The 23,398-nt window shown below is 38.0% G+C and overlaps 1 protein-coding gene across 2 annotated transcripts in view; it reads left to right on the top strand.

Annotated features, from left to right (window-relative positions):
* Positions 1-23,398, top strand: part of RELN (reelin) — a 517,743-nt gene that overhangs the window by 423,530 nt on the left and 70,815 nt on the right. For both annotated transcript variants that reach the window (XM_033192854.1, XM_033192856.1), the window contains exons 35-43: positions 2,376-2,516; positions 2,620-2,797; positions 6,563-6,647; positions 7,451-7,633; positions 10,763-10,934; positions 11,032-11,134; positions 13,573-13,802; positions 19,537-19,757; positions 21,962-22,109. In XM_033192854.1, the coding sequence (XP_033048745.1) occupies positions 2,376-2,516; positions 2,620-2,797; positions 6,563-6,647; positions 7,451-7,633; positions 10,763-10,934; positions 11,032-11,134; positions 13,573-13,802; positions 19,537-19,757; positions 21,962-22,109 (1,461 nt within the window). The remainder of the gene's footprint in view (positions 1-2,375; positions 2,517-2,619; positions 2,798-6,562; positions 6,648-7,450; positions 7,634-10,762; positions 10,935-11,031; positions 11,135-13,572; positions 13,803-19,536; positions 19,758-21,961; positions 22,110-23,398) is intronic.

Raw genomic sequence — 23,398 nt, forward strand, 5'->3', positions numbered from 1 at the left:
ATCCAATTCCTTGCATTAATTTCTTTCTGTGTTAAGAATTTATAGTGGTTTCTGTTTTCCTGGTGCAAACCTGATCCAGACATGTACAACCAAGTGGCAAGGGAAAATTCAGGAAGCCAAAACATTTTAGTATTTAGCCTAAAATAGTTTCCTATGACTGCTAAAGCTTTAAATAGTGCTTACTTGTAGCTCATTAACTCATTTTTTTTTAATTCAACAAACACTTATTGAATATCTACAGTGTTTTAAGCACTCTGGTACTAAATGAATAAGCTGATGCCGGGATCCAAATATATTAAAGTCATGCATCACTTAACGATGGTGATACATCTGAGAAATGCATTGTTAGGCAATTCCATTGTTGTGTGAATATCATAGAGTGAACTTACATAAACCTTCATAGTTTAGCCCATTACACACCTATGCTGTATGATCTAGCCTATTGCTCCTCAGCTACAAAGTTGTACAGCATTTTACTATACTAAATACTGTAAGCAATTGTAACATAATTCCAAGTATTTATATATCTAAACATGGGAAAGGTACAATAAAAATATGGTATAAAAGATTAAAAACTGGTACACTTGTATAGGGTATTTCCCATAAACAGAGCTTACAGGACTGGAAGTTGCTCTGGGTGAGTCAGTGAGTGAGTGGTGAGTGAATGTGAAGGCCTAGAATATTCCTGTACACTACTATGGACTTCATAAACACTATGCACTTAGGGTCCACTACGTTTAAAAACAGAATATTTTTCTTTCTTCAATAATAAATTCACCTTACTATAACTTTTTCATTTTATAAACTTTTTTAAAACTTTTAGACTCTTTTGTGATAATACTTAGCTTAAAACACAAGCACGTTGTACATCTGTACAAAAATGTTTTCTTTCTATCTTTATTCTATAAGCTTTTAATATTTTGAGAACTTTAACGTTTAAAACTTCTTTCTTAAAAACTAAGACACAAAAACACACATTATTAGCCTTGGCATACACAAGGTCAGAATCATCAAGATGTCAATCGACAATAAGAATTTTTTTCAGCTCCATTATAATCTTATGAGACCACTGTCATAAACGCAGTCCATCATCGACAGAAACGTCGTTACACAGCACATCACTGTATTTAGGATAACAAATCTCTAAGCAGCTATTTATGCTATAAGATGATACCAGAGGAAGTACTCAGAGATATTATCGAAACACAGGAGGATACTACCTAACTCATTTGGGGAGAACTGGAGGGAGCTTTCTAAAGGAGTTGATGTCTCAGCTGACTCTGAGTAGGGCTTATCCAGGAGAAGAGGGGAGCGAGAGGGCATTTGTACTGGCGTAAGCCAAAACAAAATCCAGGAAGCCAGAAAAAGCATGAGTGGATGGGGAAATTCAAGTGTTCAGTGTTGCCAGAATATAATTGCAAGGTAAGAAGTAGGAGGTCTGGAGCCAGGAAAGAGGGCAGACAATGGAGGAGCCATGTATGTCATCATAAATAGTTTGGTCTTGACAGTGCACGTGTTGGGGAACCACTGACGGGTGTTAAACAGTGGTGCTGTGATGAGGTTTCCATGTTAAAGCCACCATGCCGACAGCTGTGTCACATCCTTGGAGAACTTGTGTAGGAGAAACAGTACTACTTAGAATGGTGCTGCTGAAATTCTACTTCAAGTAGACTGTGTTCCACGTTCCACATAATAGACACACACACTTCTATGCAAACTTTTCCTAAGTCAGGGACTGTTACTGTTGTTTGGTAAGTCTGCATCTCTTTCTGGATAAAGCAGTCTTGTGACCCAAGATACTCCAAGTAACAGACTGCAAATAAATAGAAAATATGAGAATGCATCACATCGTTCTAGACCTCAGCTTTAGAAAGCCAGAACCTTGAGAACCAAAGTAGAGTGCAGAAGTATCAAGGGCTTCCATTTACTCTCAGAAACCATTCCGGGACAGTAAAATAGAGACCTCACTGCCAGAATTTTGTAAGACTCCAACTTTTCCTCATATTTATCACCTTCAGTCCCTCCCAGTACTGAATAGCAATAAGAGTCTGAAAGCAAAAACTGAAATTCTGCATGTATTTCAAAAACAAAACAAGTGGATATTTCAAAATAACTTTTCCATTTCACACATGTGTTTGTAGACTCTTACATGAGAAAAAAAAAGTGAAATATATAAATAACATGCTTTCTACTCTCCTATTGATAAGTCAAGAGAAAACAGCATTTCCTACTACCTAGTAGGAAGATGAAGTGCGTCAAGGAAGAGACAGCTGGACTCTGGAGGAAGGCACTTTAAAGAGAAAAGGGAATTTAAATAAATGTCCTTGTGTTTTCAAGGTTGCTCGTCAAACCAATGGTGTGTTTTCTTTGGTTAGTTCTCCCAGGACCCGGTTCAGATGGATTCAGGCCAACTACAGTGTGGGGGCTGATTCCTGGGCGATTGATAATGTTGTACTGGCCTCAGGGTGCCCTTGGATGTGCTCAGGACGAGGGATTTGTGATGCTGGACGCTGTGTGTAAGTTAATAAAACTGGCAGTTTCTTTCTTTGCAACGCAAAAATAAATATGGCTCTTTGAACGCGTGACAAATGTCTTTTCTCCACTCCCTCTCTTTCCTAGGTGTGACCGGGGCTTTGGTGGACCCTATTGTGTTCCTGTTGTTCCTCTGCCCTCGATTCTTAAAGACGATTTCAATGGGAACTTGCATCCTGACCTTTGGCCTGAAGTGTATGGTGCAGAGAGGGGGAATCTGAATGGTGAAACCATCAAATCTGGCACATCTCTAATTTTCAAAGGGGTCAGATACAGATAAGATTCTCCTTCCCAACATTACTACTAACATTGTCTTCTTCAGTCACTGCTCAACACAAATGCATTTCTGAATCTCTTCAAATGACATAATACATAGTTATTGACTTTTAGCCCAAACCCTGTTTCCTCTTCTGAGTGCACTTTTTCATGATCACTTGGGCATAAACTTTTTCCTCTGCTTTGGTGATCAGACCTTCCTTACTTCCTGCTGGAATTATATACATAAATTTATATGTATATAGTTTTTAGAATGTAAATTTCCATAATCTAAGATTTGATGTTACTAAATATTTAACTTGGAATATTTTCTGAATGACTTTATGAACGGTCTGTAGTTTTTCTTTTCTCTTTTTTTCTGCCCATAGAACCATTTGGTGACTTTAAGAAAACCAAATATTTGGCCGGGCGCAGTGGCTCACGCCTGTAATCCCAGCACTTTGGGAGGCCAAGGTGGGCAGATCACGAGGTCAGGAGATGGAGACCATCCTGGCGAACACGGTGAAACCCCGTCTCTACTAAAAATACAAAAAATTAGCCGGACGTGGTGATGGGCACCTGTAGTCCCAACTACTCGGGAGGCTGAGGCAGGAGAATGGCGTGAACCCGGGAGGTGGAGGTTACAGTGGGCCAACGTCGCACCACTGCACTCTAGCCTGGGTGACAGAGTGAGACTCCATCTCAAAAAAAAAAGAAAGAAAAGAAAAGAAAACCAAATATTTAAGTCAAGTAAAATAGCATTCTCAAACATCTTCTTGTATTTCAACCTAGATGTTCGGTTAGAGAGATGTTAAGCAATTGTGTGACACTCTGTGCTAAGCTGGCACATCTTCATATGTGAATACATGCCACACCCATCTCTCTCAGCGTGGGGAAATTGGCTAACCTAGGTGTGCAAATGAAGTATTTGACAAAAACCTGCATGGGTTTCTGTACAACCCTAATGATTAACATCTAACACCTAGAAAATTAGATACCCTGGAACTTTTTCAATTATAGTTAATAGATGCCAGTTATCATCCTTGTGTGAATCCAAATTCTTCTCAAGTTTTGGATGAGAAAGAAAGCAATGCATAGTGCCTGAGAAAGATTTACAAGTCCCTGAGAGTTTTGAGGGACTGAAGAAATTGAGGTGGAACATTTCAGAGTGGAGACTCCTGGTTTTGGGGGCAGCGGGGTTTGTTTTGCTTTGTCTTAACTAAGATGTTAGTTCTCGTTACCACTAGCTCACATCTGACCCATTTGAACCAGCTGACAAGACTAAAAAGCAGAAGTCCTATAACTTTTTGTGATTGACAGATCTTTATCTGATAAATTTTTAAGTGGTAGAATTAACCTAGTCTTTTGATCCTCTAAACAAGAAAGATGCATAGTGTTTTGTATTTTCCCTTTAGCCATCCAAATGCAAGAGCAGCCAAGCATTCTATGTGTTAGACATATTATCTATCAGCTCTGCAAGATGTAGAGAGGACTCAGCATGTGCCATTCAGTAGGTTGCAGTTTGACCTAGAAAGTCATTCTTTCGCGAAAAAGGATATGATAGTCTCTTTAATGTTTACAGATTCGGGAATACTATCTACTATTAAAATAGCTTGTTTGTTACAAAAGAATTTCTCACATTTAGCACAAATGGATCACTGAACCTGAAAAAGGATGAGAAAAGAAACACATCTGTGTGAACTAGAATATATGTGGCAGCAGAGTTTGACAGTGCTGCTGTATAAATATCAATACAAAATGCTAACCTATAAACAAATATTGCAAACATAAAAGAAAGATACTTTCAGTTTACAAATCATGCCCACTTTCAATAAAATTGCTTCTACAAAATACAGTGTAAAATAGGTCCCTTTATGAGTGGCTTGCATTGATGCATGGGAACAATTTTATACTTGCATTCCATAATCAAGGGGAAAGAGTAATCGTATTTCTATATTTCAATGTTAGCAAGGGATATTTATTACCTGAATCTATCAACTATCTACCTCAAAGCTTTTTCATTACAATCTGAAGAAGGGACCTTTCCTCTGAACCTCAACTTCTGCATAGCATTGAGCTCTAAAAGAATCCAACACTTAGCCAGGCACAGTGGTGCACATCTCTAGTCCCAGCTACGGGGGGCTGAGGTGGGAGGATCATTTGAGGCCAGGAGTTCAAGTCTCTAGGGAGCTATGATAACATTTATAAATAGCCACTGGGAAAGAGAGCAAGACTCTGTCTCTTAAAAAAAAAAACAAAATCCAAGGCTTTATGCAAGTGTATAAGGAAGAGGGTAAAGACATGAAGAAATGAAGAAGACGCATGGATTAGGTATCATGGACTCAGCAGAGCAGTGAATTACTAGGCATGAAAAAAAACAAATACTAGAAATATAAGGCTTTTACATGGCAACCTGTTCTGGAAGTATGAATCTGTGCTTTGTGAAGTTATGAGATAGGTTAAATGCAGTTGCTTTTTCATTACAACATCAAATAATTTTCAAATTCTACATTTGGCATTATCTGGATATTTTTCTCCCCAAACCAAAAGATAGTTTAATAAAGAAAACACTGGTATCTTATAAAGGATACACATTTTAGAATCTGACATATCTGGGTTCAAATCCTACCATCACCACTTACAAACTATGTAATCTTGAGAAAGTTACTTTCCCTCCCTGAGTTTTAGTTTGCTTATCTGCAGCATGAGAATAACATTTTTCTCTTAGTAGTGCTAGGTGCTTTAAATGAGTAAAGTGTCTATCTTAGCACCCAGCGTGTATAGGCACTCAACATATGGTTGCTATTGTGGAATTTGCTCTGCTTACATTTTTTTCAGCTATTGAGCAATGTGATCTATAATATATATGATGAAGAAGAGGAAAAATGTTCTCTTTTAGCTAAAATTACATTTGGCATTTGTTAGTTGATGAGAAATCAGTTGACAGTGTCCACTTATTATCACACAGCCATACATCCATAGAGTCACGTCATTCAGAAGTTGCAGCTGAAAAACTAAAAGACCTGTTTGGACCTTATGCTATTTGCATAGTGAAATTCTGTTTTACTGGCTGTCACTGCAATCCTATGTACCCATGAAGAAAAGAACCTTTCAAGTTGTCAATCCTAGGCAACCAGAAATAGTTAAATTAGCAGAAAAAATTATGAAAGCTAATGTGGTCTGTTTCCTTGTTCATTGACTTCTCTGCATGAATGCTTACAGCCTGAGCATCAGGCCTTGCCTTAGTTATGCCTTATTTAACTTGACCCACTCGGGGGTGGTGGTGTGTCTGCCTGAATGAGAGCCCCTGGGGCTATCAGAGTGAGCAAAGGAGTAGTAAGTTCCTAAGACTCCTTGGAACCCTGAGAAGGTTACCTATTAGTTCCCATCTTCCAGCGGGAGCACTTGGCACGTTTTCCATCTGCTTCCTCGTTACTCCTCTCATAACATGCTGTGATCAAAGGAGTCTATTTTTTAAAAAGGCCTGTAGATATGTAATGCTATCATTTTTGCACCGCTTTTTAGAAGAGTCACAGAAAAGTATGATTTAGAGTTGAGACAATGAAACTGTGTCATTCAGGCACAGGATATGAAAGCCATTTAGAGAGGGGAAACAAGGATCATCCCATATTTCCTTTTAAACTAGGCAAAATTTGCTTCTTGATCATGATATGTATTTATTACTTGGCTAATGCAAGTTAGGTGTATAAAATCAAAGGGACACAATTTTGCAAGTGAAAAAAAAGTTGCGTAACATACATGTTTTTATTTTCAGGAAGGAATAAGGATGCTTATTTCAAGAGATCTGGATTGTACAAATACGATGTATGTCCAGTTTTCACTTAGATTTATAGCAAAAGGTAAGTATGAATTCATTATTTTCCTTCAAGAGAATTCTCCCCTGTACAATTCCTTTTCCACAAAGAAATCACAAATTTAAGGCCCATAAGTTTTGTTATATGGAAGAGCTAACATATATTGGTATACATAAATGTTTACAAGTGTTTTTCTTTAATGTAAGTTTATCTTAATATAAGGGGGGGGAAATCTTGATTTTAAATAATTTCAGATAGCTGTAATCCTATTAGTTCTATGGTAGTTAAATTTATCATCATGTCCCTGAGTCTTTCCACCACTACTTTCTAACTAAAAGAAATCTAAAATTTAAAATGTTTAACTTGTGAAAAATGTGGTTTTTCTTTTACAGATAGGAATCCAAAAAAAGCCTATTCTTAGTCATTCTGACTTTTCATATTAACTAAATAATTTTCTTGAACAAATTGATGGTAGATATAATACATATTCAAGTAGTTTTTCTGTTTATATCCTGAGATTTAAATGTTTGACCCTTTGTAAAATCGTGATGCCTGTAGAATCAAAATGTTTTGATGTAATGTTTCCTAAATACAGAAAGATGTCTGTGCATATCTCAGAGAGAAAGAGAGGTATTATTGTGTGCACATCCAAGGTTTGGTGTGTATTTTGAGATATACAGAAAGCCCAACCTGTCATCCCCTTAAGTTGCTTCTGAAGCATTTGGACTATAAAGCCTCCAAGTAAAATAAGTTCACGTATGCATTGATGCCTAAAGATTCAGCTAAGAACATACCATTTCCCCATTTTTATCACAATAGGTTTTACACCTGTGTTATCTTCTTCCTAGGTACCCCAGAGAGATCTCACTCTATCCTATTACAATTCTCCATCAATGGAGGAATCACTTGGCACCTGATGGATGAATTTTACTTTCCTCAAACAACCAATATACTTTTCATCAATGTTCCCTTGCCATACACTGCCCAAACCAATGCTACAAGATTCAGACTCTGGCAACCTTATAATAATGGTAAAAATGCATGTGTTCTCCTGTGATCAAAACTGACAGTGGCATGTTAACACATTTGTTTCTAAGGTGTGGAGGTAGTGTTTGTGAACTGAGCAGCTTAACTGTCCACAGCACACACATTGTACATGCTTCACTTTTGACAAGTGTATTAGTCTGTTTCCATGCTGCTGATAAAGACATACCCAGATTGGGAAGAAAAAGAGGTTTAATTGGACTTACAGTTCCACATGGCTGGGGAGGCCTCAGAATCATGGTGGGAGGTGAAAGGCATGTCTTACATGGTGGCAGCAAGAGAAAATAAGGAAGATGCAAAAGCGGAAACCCCTGATAAACCCATCAGATCTCATCAGACTTACTTGCTACCACGAGAACATTATGGAGGAAACTGCTCTCATGATTCAAATTATCTCCCACTTGGTCCCTTCCACAATACATGGGAATTATGGGAGTACAATTCAAAATGAGATTTGGGTGGGGACACAGAGCCAAACCATATCAACAATTCTCAATAAATATTTAAATATTTAACATATATATGTGTATATAATATCTTCCTATTTGACTGTAGGTTCTCCTGTTATTGTAAATATAGCTGAATTCTGTTACAGAGCTAAAGCTTTTTAAAAACAATCCAGCATTATCATTAGGCACTCATCAATTGTAATGACATTTTTGTTGCTTTTATTTGGGAATACATAGTTCTTCTGAGTGTGGCATTTCATTAGTGAAATAGAACACTATTGCAAAATGCCATGGTGAAGTGAGAGGGACTTAGACCAAGCAGATAGTGCCATAGATAAAATATTCTTATCACATACACTTGCTTCAGTGATAAGTTAAAGTGAATGTATAATTTAATAGCATTTCAAATGGTTACAGAAAATGATTCTACAAATTGGTAATGTTTTATTGCTTCCTATATTTCTATTAACTGCGGATTATAAAGGACCAGACTTTACCAAGCCATGCATATAATCTCCTAAATAAATATGGAGATGCCACATTAAGCAGCAGATTCTTTGCAGAGGTAACACAAAAATGGAAAAGGCAAAGGTTCTCCCATCTCTAAAATTTAACCTATTCCGTTAACAATTAATAAGTTAAAAATAAAACGTAAAACAAAATTTTTAATTTATTGTGAGACATATACATACATCTTGTCACTGGATAAAAGTCCAAAAAAGGAATGTGCCAGGTGTGGTGGCTCACAACTGTAATCCCAACACTTAGGGAGGCCGAGGCAGGTGGATCATCTGAGGTCAGGAGTTCGAGACCAGCCTGGCCAACATGGTGAAACCCCATCTGTACAAAAATACAAAAAAATTAGCTGGGTGTGGTGGCACACACCTGTAATCCCAACTACTCGGGAGTCTGTGGCAGGAGAATCACTTGCACCCAGGAGGCAGAGGTTGGAGTGAGCCAGATAGCACCACTGTACTCCAGCCTGGGTGACAGAGGGATTGCTGCCTTCATACTATGTTTGAAATGCTCACCTAATTTTTTTTTTCATTGATTCCACCAACCACTTTCTAAACAAGAAGAGGAAAGAATGTGACTAAAATTAGAACACTGATAGGATTAGAGATAGAGACCTGTGATTTCATTCAAAGCATCAGGTTTGTTCTACAGGCTCCTGTTTACAGTTCCTTTTTAAAAATGTTCTGTAAGAATTGTACTAAAGTAGAGATCAGTGAAGAAGCAACCTAGGGAATCTTGACGTTTCTGCTTGGCATGGACTTATCACCTTGTTTCAAGGTCAGTCCAAACAGTGCTTTACAAAAGCAGTCTGGCTTTTACCCTTCTTATCTACTCTATAACATATTCCTTAAACACCTGGTCTAAATCACTGAATCAAATCCTATAGCAGTAAAAAGAGTGATTTCCCTCTTTTCCCATATATTCCCACAGTATCTCCAAATCAACATAGAAGACTTGAAAAACATTAAGAAAACATGGAGTATTATTGATCAGAGAATATTTTTCTTCTTTGTTAAATAAACAAATAAATACAATTGTGAATCAGGGCATTCTTTTAATGGCCATAGTCCTTCAGCCTGACTCAAGTATGGGTTGACCCTCTAAAAAGTCATGAATTGCTCCCTGAATAGACTGGTTAGTGTACCTTGGTTCTAAGTCCACTAACTGACCACCCATTCTCACAGATAGCATGTCTCACAGATTCCCCTAAACCACTGAAATAGAACTCAAAACCCACTCTTGCCAGGGGAGGGTTCATAGCACTGCTATTATTTGAAGGACAGCATGCTTTCACGTACATGATATACAAAGCATTATCACAGCTTTCTGAAATTAACAAGGCAGTTCCACGCTACGTCAATTTAATATGGTTGCAAGCTTAATTTTTTCGTGTTTTTTTTTTTTTGTTTTTTTTTTTTTTGAGATAGCATCTTGCTCTGCTGCCCAGGCTGGAGTGCAGTGGTGAGATATTGGCTCACTGCAACTTCCACCTCCCAGGCTCAACCGTCCTCCCCCACAGCCTCCTGAGTAGCTGGGACTACAGGCACACACTGCCACACCCAGCTAATTTGTTGTTTATTTGTTTGTTTTTTTGTGGAGACAGGGTTTTGCCATATTGCCCAGGCTCAGGCAATCCGCCCACCTTGGGCTCCCAAAGTGCTGGGATTACAGGTGTGAGCCACTGCACCTGGCCAGTTTTAATCACTGACAATATACTGTTATGTACTTTAGGGGTTTTTTTTCCCCCTAGAAAGCATATGGATTTGGCGGGTGGGTGGTTTGTGTGGTTCTTTTTTGAGACATGGTCTTGCTCTGTTGCCCAGGCTGGAGTGCCGTGTTATGGTCACAGCTCACTATAACCTCAAACTCCTGGACCCAAGCAGTCCGCCCACCTCAGCCTCTTGAGTAGCTGGGACTACAGGCATGTGCAACCACACCTGGCTAATTTTTTTTATTTTTTGTAGAGATGAGCCCTTACTATGTTGCCCAGGCTGGTCTTGAACTCCTGGGCTCAAAAAATCCTCCTGTAGAAGGCATATGTTTAACTTACTGTTACTGAGTTGCTTTTGTCCTTTGCTTTCTTTCAATGGGCAAAAGTGTTCATTTGATTTTCATCACTGGAAAAACTTGCTTTATCCAAAAATGCCTTAGGTAAAAAAGAAGAAATCTGGATTGTTGATGACTTCATTATCGATGGAAATAATTTAAACAACCCCGTCATGCTCCTGGATACGTTTGACTTTGGGCCCAGAGAAGACAATTGGTTTTTCTATCCTGGTGGTAACATTGGTCTTTATTGTCCGTATTCTTCAAAGGGGGCACCGTAAGTATTTAAGAATCTAAACATAAAACCACTCTTGTATACACATCATGATGAACTTTCGCCTAAATAGGTTCCTGGTTGTTTTCCTGTGTAACAGGGAAGAAGATTCAGCTATGGTGTTTGTTTCCAATGAAGTTGGTGAGCATTCCATTACCACCCGTGACCTCAATGTGAATGAGAACACCATCATACAATTTGAGGTACTTGACTTTGTTCTAGAATAAATGCTTTAAATTTTATATTGAACGGCCGGGCTCGGTGGCTCACGCCTGTAATCCCAGCACTTTGGGAGGCTGAGGTGGGCGGATCATGAAGTCAGGAGATCGAGATCATCCTGGCTAATGCGGTGAAACCCCGTCTCTACTAAAAATACAAAAAATTAGCCGGGCGTGGTGGTGGGTGCCTGTAGTCCCAGCTACTCGGAGGCTGAGGCAGGAGAATGGCGTGAACCCGGGAGGCGGAGCTTGCAGTCAGCCGAGATTGCGCCACTGCACTCCAGCCTGGGCCCAAAGCGAGATTCCGTCTCAAAAAAAAAAAAAAAATTATATTGAACAAAACCTAGGAAAGAGGAGGAAAATCTCAGCTAATTTCATGCATTATAACCTCCCATTTTTGTGTAAGGATGTAAGAGGTTTTGGCATCATCATTTACTTTTATTTATAGAGTCAATTGTCATACTAAGGTTTATTTCTGAATTCTTATCCTTTATGACGTAGTTTCCCCACCTGCTACAATGGGAAGTTGAAATAAATTATTTTAAACATTATAAAAATGAAAAGGCTCATACTATTATTGTATTATATTTCCACACTTTTTATGTGAAACTTAAAATTTCTTAGGGACCAGGTCAATGTAACTATAGTCTATGCCATGCTAGTATATTTATATAATATTTATCATGATGTTATTAACTTTACAGATAATACTACACTGTTTTATAACTTCAAATATATTTGCTCTGTGTATTTTATTAATATTTATGCACTCCTTATATTTGTCAAGAGAGCAAATTAATAATTAACATAAAAGTATTTACATATTTCAAAAGCTTAGATAAAATCAGCAGAACCAAAGGTACATTATACCGGTGTTTTAGAATATTAACTTTTCAGAATATTTTTTCCATAGTTGATAAAAGATGACATCGTTAGCCCATTTAAGAGTTCCATTATCAGCCAGGCGTGGTGGCTCCCACCTGTAATCCCAGGACTTTGGGAGACCAAGGCGGGCAGATCATGAGGTCAGGGGTTCAAGACCAGCCTGACCAACATGGTGAAACCCTGTCTCTACTAAAAAATACAAAAATTAGCTGGGTGTGGTGGTGCACACCTGTAATCCCAGCTACTCAGGAGGCTGAGGCAGGGGCATTGCTTGAACCCGGGAGGTGAAGGTTGCAGTGAGCCGAGATTGCGCCACTACACTCCAGCCTGGGTGACAAATGAGACTCCATCTCCAAAAAAAAAAAGAATTCAGGTAGAAACAAGTGCCTATAGTCGAAAGTTTATCAAATGTCAATAGTTTACTCATTAGAAGGTAAAAGGTATGTAAGTTCACATACCTACACACACATAATATGTATAGTATATATTTATTGATATATAACTATAGATGGTTATATGTAACTATATATATCAATAACTGGTTGCTATGCTTTGATGGCATGATAGTAAGAAAATGTTAATCTCCATTGGAAAGGGGACATTTTCATAGAAAGAATTGCATGCATTTATTTAATTTAATGCACTTGAAAGCGTGGAAAAAGGAAGGGAGTGGTTGTTTCCCTAATGGCTAAAAAGGTCTTTACATAAAGACAGAATACACGGGTGGATACCAGGGCAGGGAGGGTAAGGATGTGGGAAGAAGTAGGTGAAAGGAGACAAGCTTGCAGTTATGTAGGATGAATACGTCTAGAGATCCAATGTGCAGCATGAAGACCATAGCTAATTATATAATATCGTATGCTGAAAACGTGTTAAGAGAACAGATTTTAGGTGCGCTTACCACACACACAAAAGGTAACTATGGAAGGTGAGAGATAGGTTAATTCGCTGGGCCGTAGTAATTATTTCACTTTGTATATTATATCAAAACAGGATGGGTATACCTTAAGTATATATAATTTTAAAAAGATCTTTCCCTGTGCCAGGGAAATGATGACAATGATTGTATTCTCTTTTGGTATCAAATATGCATTGAAGATTCATGTGTAAAACTCTTGGGATTATTTGGAAGGTGTCACAAGAAGGAAAATAGAAGGTATCCTACCTAGTAGATGGGACAGGGGAAGCTAACGGGGTTAGGGAAACAGTCTTTTCACTGTGATGTGCTTGGGTTGGCTAGGAAAATGGGCCAAAGGTAAAATTTGGAATTGTCCCAGCCTCTGCCTTATCCACTTCCTGCTTTTTATAAAATGAAGGAAAATAAATTTTTCATGAGGCCCTTTGAGATTCTTTATGAAAAATTATAATTTAAAGGTAATATACAATATGACTCAGTTAGGCAAAACATAATTTTATAATGTTAAATATTTCAACAAGACAGTTCCCAGGAAAATGGACCCTAGAAAATAATGAAGTGGTGAATCATGTCAAGGCTTGTTGCTCCGAGGTAATTTGTATCGTTTTTTCTTCATCCCAAGATCAATGTCGGCTGCTCCACTGATAGCTCATCCGCAGATCCAGTGAGACTGGAATTTTCAAGGGACTTCGGGGCGACCTGGCACCTGCTGCTGCCCCTCTGCTACCACAGCAGCAGCCACGTCAGCTCCTTATGCTCCACGGAGCACCACCCCAGCAGCACCTACTACGCGGGAACCATGCAGGGCTGGAGGAGGGAGGTCGTGCACTTTGGGAAGCTGCACCTTTGTGGGTGAGGACCCGCTGCTTGCCGCCACATTTGTTTCTCCTTTGACAGTTTATTCCTGAAGTCGTCATTCACTTGCCACTTTATCACGGGGAAATTTCTACCTGACATTTCTTCCTCAGTTCTCCAGGAAGCAGATCAGTGGCTATTTAAAATGTAGGACACTGAGCTGACATAACTACTAATTTCTAGTTTGAAGGTAGATTTTAACAGCATACCGTGGACTGCACCCTGTAGTGGGGTTCATATCCTTGTGAATGTCTCTTAGATCAGTTAGAATGCAACAAAAATAGGGTTTTCCCCTAATACTATGACGTTCCTCTGCCTACTCCCACCTCACAATATAAATGCAGCTAGAATATTACGACTTTCAAACATCTGCCTATGTGTCTCATGCAGGGAGAGTGTACGTAGGGAGCATAGAAGCCAACAGAATATTCCTGGTGTCTCATTAAAAAAAAAAAAAAAAAAGAAAAGAAAAAAAGTTAGCACATTGCCCCCAGGCATCTCTACTTTTCCAACCTCTCTGAGCATTCTTGTTACATATATTTGACTCTTCTGCTGAAAAGCGACTTAGAGATAAAGGACTTCACCCCCAATAGAAATGAAATGAAAAGTATGTTTCAAAAAATAAAACTAATAATAAAAGTGAACAAAGAGAGGAAGTCAACAAAGCAGTCTGCCTCCAAATTTCTGTCTTTTCTCTCAGAATAAAGAAAGTTTTCTTTCAGAGTATGTCAAAAAAGAATTACTAATATCATACATTCAAGATGGAAATAGATTTATATTCCTGATGTGAAACTGAGCATAATTAGAAGTCTTGAGTCTTCAAACAAGACTACTAATACCTAGTACTTTTCCAAAAGGGTGAAAGTGAATTTTTTAAAGTCTGCATCTCTTTGAACATAAATCTATCCACTCCTTATTATATCATCAGCATAACTGTTATAAATTGGTTGCTAAGGACTTTAATATTTTGGGTTGTTGAATATATCATTTACTAATCCTTGTGATTATGCCAGGATATGATTCTAATAGGAAATCCAACTATCTATCTTTTTAAAAACAAGCATTACTAAGCAAAATGTCTTCAAAGTTCTTTAGAACTGATAGCCAGAGGAGGCAAAGAGTGTCTCGGGAGATTATAGGAATAGATGGAGCTAATGACACAGCCAGCACAACCAGAAAGCTACCATTGGTTGTGGGGAGCTTGTCTTTAGAAGAATCTGACAGGGGAAAATAAGCCAGGAAAAAGTTTTTATTCAAAATGGTTGTATTACTTAAGATCGTATGTTGCAAGAAATATAAAGAGGCTTACCAAAAAGGTGAAAGAACTTATTGGAAAGATACTGGGGAATTTCATGGACTTCGCTCAGAGAGTGTGGGGGACTTAGCAACAGAAGTTTATGATCCTTGTTTTTATGGTGCTCACTTTAACATCACTCGGCAAACCAGAGCTTTCATTGCCTGGAGCTCTTAATTCCAAATTTCCAAATCTGAACCTATCAGCTGTAGCCTGAAAGCCAAGTGTTCCAAGAGAAGCATAGCTGTTGAAAGACCATGCCTATGAGCAGGACAGGCAAGGGAAAGGCCTAGATAGCTTAGGCACTGCTGTGGTCTGAATTTTTGTTGAAATTCACATGTCTCAACTCATTCGCCTGAAGGTAATGGAATAAGGAGATGGGGCATTTTAGGGGGCGATTAGTTCATGAAAGTGGAGCCCTCATGATTGGCATCAGTGCCCTTATAAAAGAGACCCCAGTAGACTGCCTTGCCTCTTCCACCATGTAAGGACCCAGCAGGAAGGCACCATCCATAAACCACAAGTGAGCCCTCAGCAGACACTGATGTGCTGGCTCCTTGATCTTGGACTTCCCAGCCTCCAGAAGTGTGAGAAATAAATTTCTGTTATTTATAAGCCACCCGATTTATGGTGTTTTGTTACAGCAGCCTGAATGGAGTAAGACAGGCTCCTAGACACAGAGCAGTCTGCCGAACTCCCTCACAGTATTATGGAAAAACACAAGGTTTTCTGTTTAATGGACCTCTAATTTCCTCCAATTATCCAGCTAAGAATTAGATTAAATAGAAAACCACCCTAAAGGTAGATTGTAGGTTATGATTTTAGGTTGTTTTGCCAACTGAGACTTGCTTCAGCAAGTTCTCACGTGGAAAAATCCCATCTAAAGGTGGATGAAATAAGATGGCAAAGATCTGCCAGTCAGAGGCACTGAGTGAAGATGCTCATGCCAGGGGAGTGCTCCAGCATCACAGAGACCACCTCGCTCAGTGTTGGTAATGCCCACTGTGCTGTGCTTCCACGTAAGGCATGACAATATAATTTGGAAATATGAACAAGAGAATTGCAGACATCTATATTTTCACCCACTGGTACAAAGCCACTTACAAAACACAATACTATAATAGTGTACAGAATCTAGACTGTCACATTATTTGCATTCCATGTCATTTTTATTTCTATGAAAAGAAAGTAAATGTATCAAGGAGGCATGCATGCCTGTTTTCAGAATGGTATAAACCCACCTTTCAAACTGCCTTCAACCATTTCTGTGAGGAGAAAACTTTGCCTTAGGGTGTTGTCTAGTCCTTGTTTCAGGAAAAGAATTAGCAGTCTTCTTAAACCCATGCAGGCATGAATGGCTGGAAGGCAAAAGTTAAATTTTCTCCAACTCAGTGAACCATCCATTGATTGGTATTCAACATGGTACATAGTAATGGCACAAGTGCTGGATGCTAAAAAAATATATATATATATATACACACAAAAATCCATGTTTAAAATACTTTTTTCTGTGCATTTGTTGGACACTAGATACACACAAAAAGTGTATTAAATGTTCTCAGGTGCAAAATAGTCAAATTTTGTTACCTCTACCTATATAGTCCATTTACATGCAAAGAATAACTATGAGCTTTCATCTAATTTTATTCGTATCACCTTGGTGTCCTTTTAGAGTCCTTTTGTCTTTAAAAGTTCCTAATTGTTTTTGCTTTATGCAGCTTCATAATGAGTCAACCAGAACCCCTATTTAATGAAAGCAATGTTGTGTGCTTGAAATTTTAAGTTTATGTTTAAAAAACAGATCCTTCTGAATACGACTGGCTTAGGAGAACAGATGTTGACATTCACCAAGGAGGGTGGCAGTGAGAAATTTTCAAAATAAGATTTCAGCAGAAGGGAACCACAGTGAAACCAGACCCTTCAGTCCATTTATCATAGTGCTTGCAGTTTCTGTGTCAAGGCAGGTGAACAATAATAAATATCCAACTAAGGTGGTTCATTTGTATTCAGAACATTTGAATAAATAAGTTCATAAACATCCTTGTAGGCTTTTGTTCAAAGGAAAACTCCAGCCATTTCCCTCAGCTCAGCAGTCTGAAAGTTCAAAAGGTAAGAAATGCTTCTTGCCAAGACTAAACTCTAACAAGTATTTGAAAATAAAGTTTAATTATGGACTGGCATTTTGGAGGCAGCTTAATATAGTTGGAGTTTGGGACTGGGTGTGGTGGCTCACACCTGTAATCCCAGCACTTTGAGAGGCCAAGGCGGCCAGATCACTTGAGGTCAGAAGTTTGAGACCAGCCTGGCTAACATGGTGAAACCTCGTTTCTGCTAAAAATACAAAAAGTAGCCAGGCGTGGTGACGGGTGCCTGTAATACCAGCTATTCGGGAGGCTGAGGCAGAAGAATTGCTTGAACCCTGGAGGTGGAGGTTGCAGTGAGCCAAGATCGTGCCACTGCACTCCAGCTTGGGCGACAGAGCAAGATGAAACAATGAAATTAGGGTTAAATATATGTAGGAACTTTAATCTGTCTGCTTTACTATCCACTAAATTTTAGGAGCCTAACAAACGTATTTTTCCCCCACTACCCATCCTTAACCCTGGTATTTAACTTCTAATTTCTGTTTCTCAAACAGAAAACTATTCAGAATTTAGTTGCTATGATAACTGAAAATTGAGAAGATTCACAGGGCACAAAAATAAATGCACATGTCATCTCTGAATCCTGCTACTCTAAAATAAATCTATCTTCTTTGAACGGAGTTTTATACATGATAAAATACATTAAAATATTTCTGGACAGCTGCCTAAATATGTAGATTATTTCTAAGGAGCTAACATCAGCAACATGATAGGACAATTGAAAAGGAAAATTATTTTGGACTTAAAAAGAAGTTAAGAAATAAAAGAATCTAAAAATACATCAGATTTTGCCACTTTTTATCTTTAAAAATAATATTTTGGGGCTGTTTCTGATCAGATAAAATCCAAAAAAACCTTAGTTTGGCTCATAAGGACTTTCACAACAAATGAGGTACAACAAAAGGTTTACTGAGCAGGTACTACGCATGAACACTATATGGTTGCCTTAAAAAGGTACAAAAAAAGAAAGAGACATGGACATTGGCCTCTACGAGCTCACAGCCAGTAGAGGAAATAGACACACTTTTAAATAACTCCAGCTGTGATAACTATAATAATGGAAATTCCATTAAAATTATGAAAGAGAAAGTAAGATAGAAAAATGTAAAAGATTAGTCATTTACCATAAGGTCCATCAATTTCACTACCCTTCTACCTAAAAGAATTGAAAACATATATAGCATCACTATTCACAATAGCCAAAAAAATGGAAACAACCAAATGTCCACCAACTAATGAATGGGTAAATAAAGCTAGTATATCCATACAATGGAATATTGTTCAGTAATAAAAGGCATGAAATTCTGATACTTGCTACACCGTGAATGAACTTGAAAACATTACGCTAAGTGAATGAAGTCAGACACAAAAGGTCATATATTCTATCTTTCCATTTATATGAAATATCCAGAATAGGTAAATCCATAGAGACAGAAATGATTGGTGGTTGTCAGTTGTCAGGGAGGGAGAGATGGGGAAAACTGTTTAACGGGTATGGGGTTTCCTTTTGGGGTGATAAAAATGTCTTGAAGCTACAAAGAGGTGATGGTTGGACAACACTATCAATGTGCTAAATGCCACTGATGTGTACACTTTAAATGGTTAATGGTTAATTTTATGTTGTGTGAATTTTACCTGTTTTTTTTTTTTTTTTTTAAAGATTAGTTATACAGAGTGTATTAAACAGACAGTAGGGGCCGGGTGTGATGGCTTACACTTGTAATCCCAGCACTTTGGGAGGTCGAAGTAGGTGGATAGCCTGAGGTCAGGAGTTGGAGAACAGCCTGGCCAACATGGTGAAACCCCATCTATACTAAAAATACAAAAATTAGCCAGGTGTAGTGGCGGGCACCTGTAATCCCAGCCACTCAGGAGGCTGAGGCAGGAGAATCGCTTGAACCCAGGAGATGGAGGTTGCAGTGAGCCAAGATTGCACCACTGCACTCCAGCCTGGGTGACAGAGTGAGACTCTGTCTCAAAAAAAAAAAAAAAAGAAGATAGTAGGGATGGAGAAATCTTCACCAAGGAGGTCAATATTAAAAAAGATGGGAAGATTAAGTGAAATGTTGACATTCTGATAGGATTGGGAAAAGCTTACAAGAAACAAGAACTTGATTGGAAAAATCCTGGAGATTGAGGAATGGAGTTTTGTTCCTGAAACGGCAAATGTTTTCTCTTTCTTGGGTGTTGAGCATAGGTAGAAGCTTCCCATTGTTCATTGATCAGATGTGCTTACTTTGAAGGTATATTGTTCTGTCGATTAGCTTTTGAAAGACTTGTACCTCTTTTCCAGATCTGTCCGTTTCAGATGGTACCAGGGATTTTACCCTGCTGGCTCTCAGCCAGTGACATGGGCCATTGATAATGTCTACATCGGTCCCCAATGTGAGGAGATGTGTAATGGACAGGGGAGCTGTATCAATGGAACCAAATGTATATGTGACCCTGGCTACTCAGGTCCAACCTGTAAAATAAGCACCAAAAATCCTGATTTTCTCAAAGATGATTTCGAAGGTAGTCTTTTCTTACAAATTCTATGTAGTCTTGTGAAAGAACTTATACGTTAAACACAATTTTTGGTAGATAACTAATACTGCATTAAGTTTAATTCTAATATCTCATTATTATTTCAATTGTGAACATCCAAGAATTCATTTAGTTCTGAATTTATAGGGTTCCATTTTGAAAACAGTGGTCAGTGAGTGAAATACTGATACATGCTATAAGATCTTTATTGAGAAAAACTAAGGCTGTGTTCACCATTTTTTCTACCACATGTCATTTCTGACTAGTGACAATTTTAGAAAATATCTATAGAGAGTTAATCTTGGATGAAAGTGTTTCCAGAAATATAAGTTCCTGTTATTGCTTTACCACAAACTGCTTAAATAGCCTCTCATCACTTTCCGTAGTTTAGTTTTACAGCTAGACTTCAGTATCATTATGTATGAAGACAGTGTTACAACATAGTAAAATGCATGTAATGTAATGATTAGAAAAAAGCATTTAAATTATATATGCACTTTTATCAAACTGTGGAAAAAATCTCCATAAAAGAAAGTCTTAAATATAACAGCTATCTATATTAGGGTAATGGGATTAAAAGATTTTCTTTTGGCCTGGTGCAGTGGCTCACGCCTGTAATCCCAGCACTTTGGGAGGCTGAGATGGGTGGATCACGAGGTCAGGAATTCGAGACCAGCCTGGACAACATGGTGAAACCCCATCTCTACTAAAAATACAAAAAAAGCCGGGCAGGCTGGTGGGCACTTGTAATCCCAGCTACTTGGGAGGTGATTCGCTTGAACCTGAGAGGCAGAGTGCAGTGAGCCGAGATCGCACCACTGCACTCTAGCCTGGGCGACAGAGCGAGACTCCATCTCAAAAAACAAACAAAAAAGATTTTCTTTCTTTTTGCTGAGTTTTTGTAAAATTGTTATATTTATGGTTTTACAATACATTTTAAAACTAGATCTAAGTAGATCCATACAGTGGAACATCACTCAGCCATAAAAACAAATGAAACACTGATACATGCCACAACATAGATGAAACTCAAAAACATGTTAAATGAAAGAAGCCAGACACAAAAGGCCACATATTATATCAATCTGTCTTTATGAAATATTCAGAATAAGTTAATTCATAAAGACAGAAAGCAGATTAGCATTTGCCAGGGCTGGAGGAGGGGGAAATGAGGGGACAGAGACAGTTTAACGGGCACAGGGTTTCCTTTCAGTCTCATGAAAAAGTTCCGGAACTAGGTAGTAGTGATGACTGCACAACAGAGTGTATCAACTAAATGCCACTGAACTGTTTACTTTGAAATGGTTAAATTGGTAAATCTTATGTGATGTGTATTTTACCTAAACTAAATTGGAGTATCTGAACAGATTTAAGAGCTGGTTTTTAAAGATGTTATTTCATATTTTATATTATTTTATTAATTATTTATTTATTGAGATGGAGTTTAGATCTTTCACCCAGACTGGAGTGAAGTGGCTCAATCTCAGCTCACTGCACCTCCCGGGTTCAAGCAATTCTCCTGCCTCAGCTTCCTGAGTAGCTGAGATTACAGGCGCCCGCCACCACACCTAGCTAATTTTTGTAGTTTTAGTAGAGACAGGGTTTTGCCATGTTGGCCGGACTGGTCTCGAACCCCTGACCTCAGGTGATCCACCCACCTCAGCCTCCCAAAGTGCTGTAATTACAGGTGTGAGCCACTGCGCCCAGCTATAAAGACGTTATTTAATAGGCAATAATAAATGGCATTGAAATCTCTCCCATTAAAGCTGTTTTTTAAAATATTTTATTGTCCCTACCTGAGACTATCTTTACATCAGAAAGGACACAGTAGAGAGGCTGGTGGAAAGGCCACACAAGCCCCCACTTTCCTTATGGCCTGAACCACTCTCTGACTAACCGGTGTCCTTTTCTTCAGTGTGAATAAGCAGAAAGGAGGGATCCATCTAGCTGGACCATAGATACTCAAGAAAATACCCCCTCGTCCTATCACAAGTATCTTTAAAGTATACCAGCCAAGGCTAAACAATTCAAGCTAAAATGTTGAAAAGGCCTCTTATCCCAAAACATGACTTTAATATTTATGACTTCGTATTTTGAAACCACATAATGCGTTTACCATACTCCTTTTAAAAATACAATACAACTCACTATAGTTGGGGTCATAGGTAAACCATATTTTCCAATTTTTTCAGGTCAGCTAGAATCTGATAGATTCTTATTAATGAGTGGTGGGAAACCATCTCGAAAGTGTGGAATCCTTTCTAGTGGAAACAACCTCTTTTTCAATGAAGATGGCTTGCGCATGTTGATGACACGAGACCTGGATTTATCACATGCAAGGTAATCATTTTTAGATGCTGTTGAAAAAAACCACATCGTAATGTATAATAGCAGAACACAATCAAATCAGAAAGAAGCAGAGAGATTTCAAGGACAAGGCCTTCCATTAGAAATACTGAACTTCTCGCTTTATCAAAGCTTTCAGGAAGACACAATTTACATAATTTCTATTCTAAATTTGAGAGAGATTATTCAAAACTTAATCAGAAAGGAAACATACCTAAACAGGCAAAAGTTAACATCTGGTATTTTATAAGATTGAAATTAGGAAGTAACAATGTTTAATTTACTTTAACTTCAATGAAATATTGTGAGTTTATCTTTCTATGTAACATACTTTTCATTAGCACTTGCACTATGTAGAAATTATTTACACTTATACCATGCTTAGTAGAAAGCTTAGCTGAAATGCAATATATCTTCAAATTATTCACGATTAATTTTATCTCCACTAGCAATTTAAGTTAAAAACATTTGAAGGGACAGCCTTATTCTTTATAAGCATCTTTCCAATGATTCACTCACACATTCTAAGCAGTCATTTTCTAAATTGAACACAGTCACTCAGAAACAAACATTTTAAACTGGCTCAGAGGATTATGTCCTGTCAAGATGTGTATCCCTTGATCATTTGATGAGCCAAAAACTTAACAAGGAAGATAAGAAAGATGGTTTAACATGTGTAAAATGGAACCCTGACCTGATTTTGCAAGTGAACAAAGAAACTATGTTTTTGTCTTTTGAAATATTTCAGAGTATCTTACAATACATCTTAACATGTTTACGCCTTCTCTTTCCTAAATGTTTCATTTATTGATTATAAATTTGATCACACTTCATAGAAAATACAGTTCTGCAAGATAATTATACAGTTACAAAAACAATATTTTATCATTATCCCACTTTAATGCATATAGTTTAATTTGATGTTCCTTATTTCAGATTTTTATTAGCAGCTGACTTCTCTAATTTAGAAATTATTAGGTGTTCCCAAATAAGTAAGTCTCTCATGGTTTATCTGTTACTAAGTTAATATAAGGGTTTTCTCAATACAAGTAGACAATATACTAAAAGTATTTCTCTGTAAATGATTATTGTTTTTACAAATGTAAACATCACTAGACACTAACCATGTATGTTTTCATTAATCCAATGTTAAAAGCTCCATTATTTAGCTCATCTCAGTAGCATGCTGTGTAGGATTTGCATATATTGAACTGAATATGCTCCACGTAAAATCCCAATTTTTTCAGGGTCAAAAGATAAATGAATGGGGTGGGGAAGGGAAC

Source organism: Trachypithecus francoisi, unplaced genomic scaffold, assembly GCF_009764315.1.
Source record: "Trachypithecus francoisi isolate TF-2019V2 unplaced genomic scaffold, Tfra_2.0 Lachesis_group4, whole genome shotgun sequence".
Classification (NCBI taxonomy): domain Eukaryota; kingdom Metazoa; phylum Chordata; class Mammalia; order Primates; family Cercopithecidae; genus Trachypithecus; species Trachypithecus francoisi.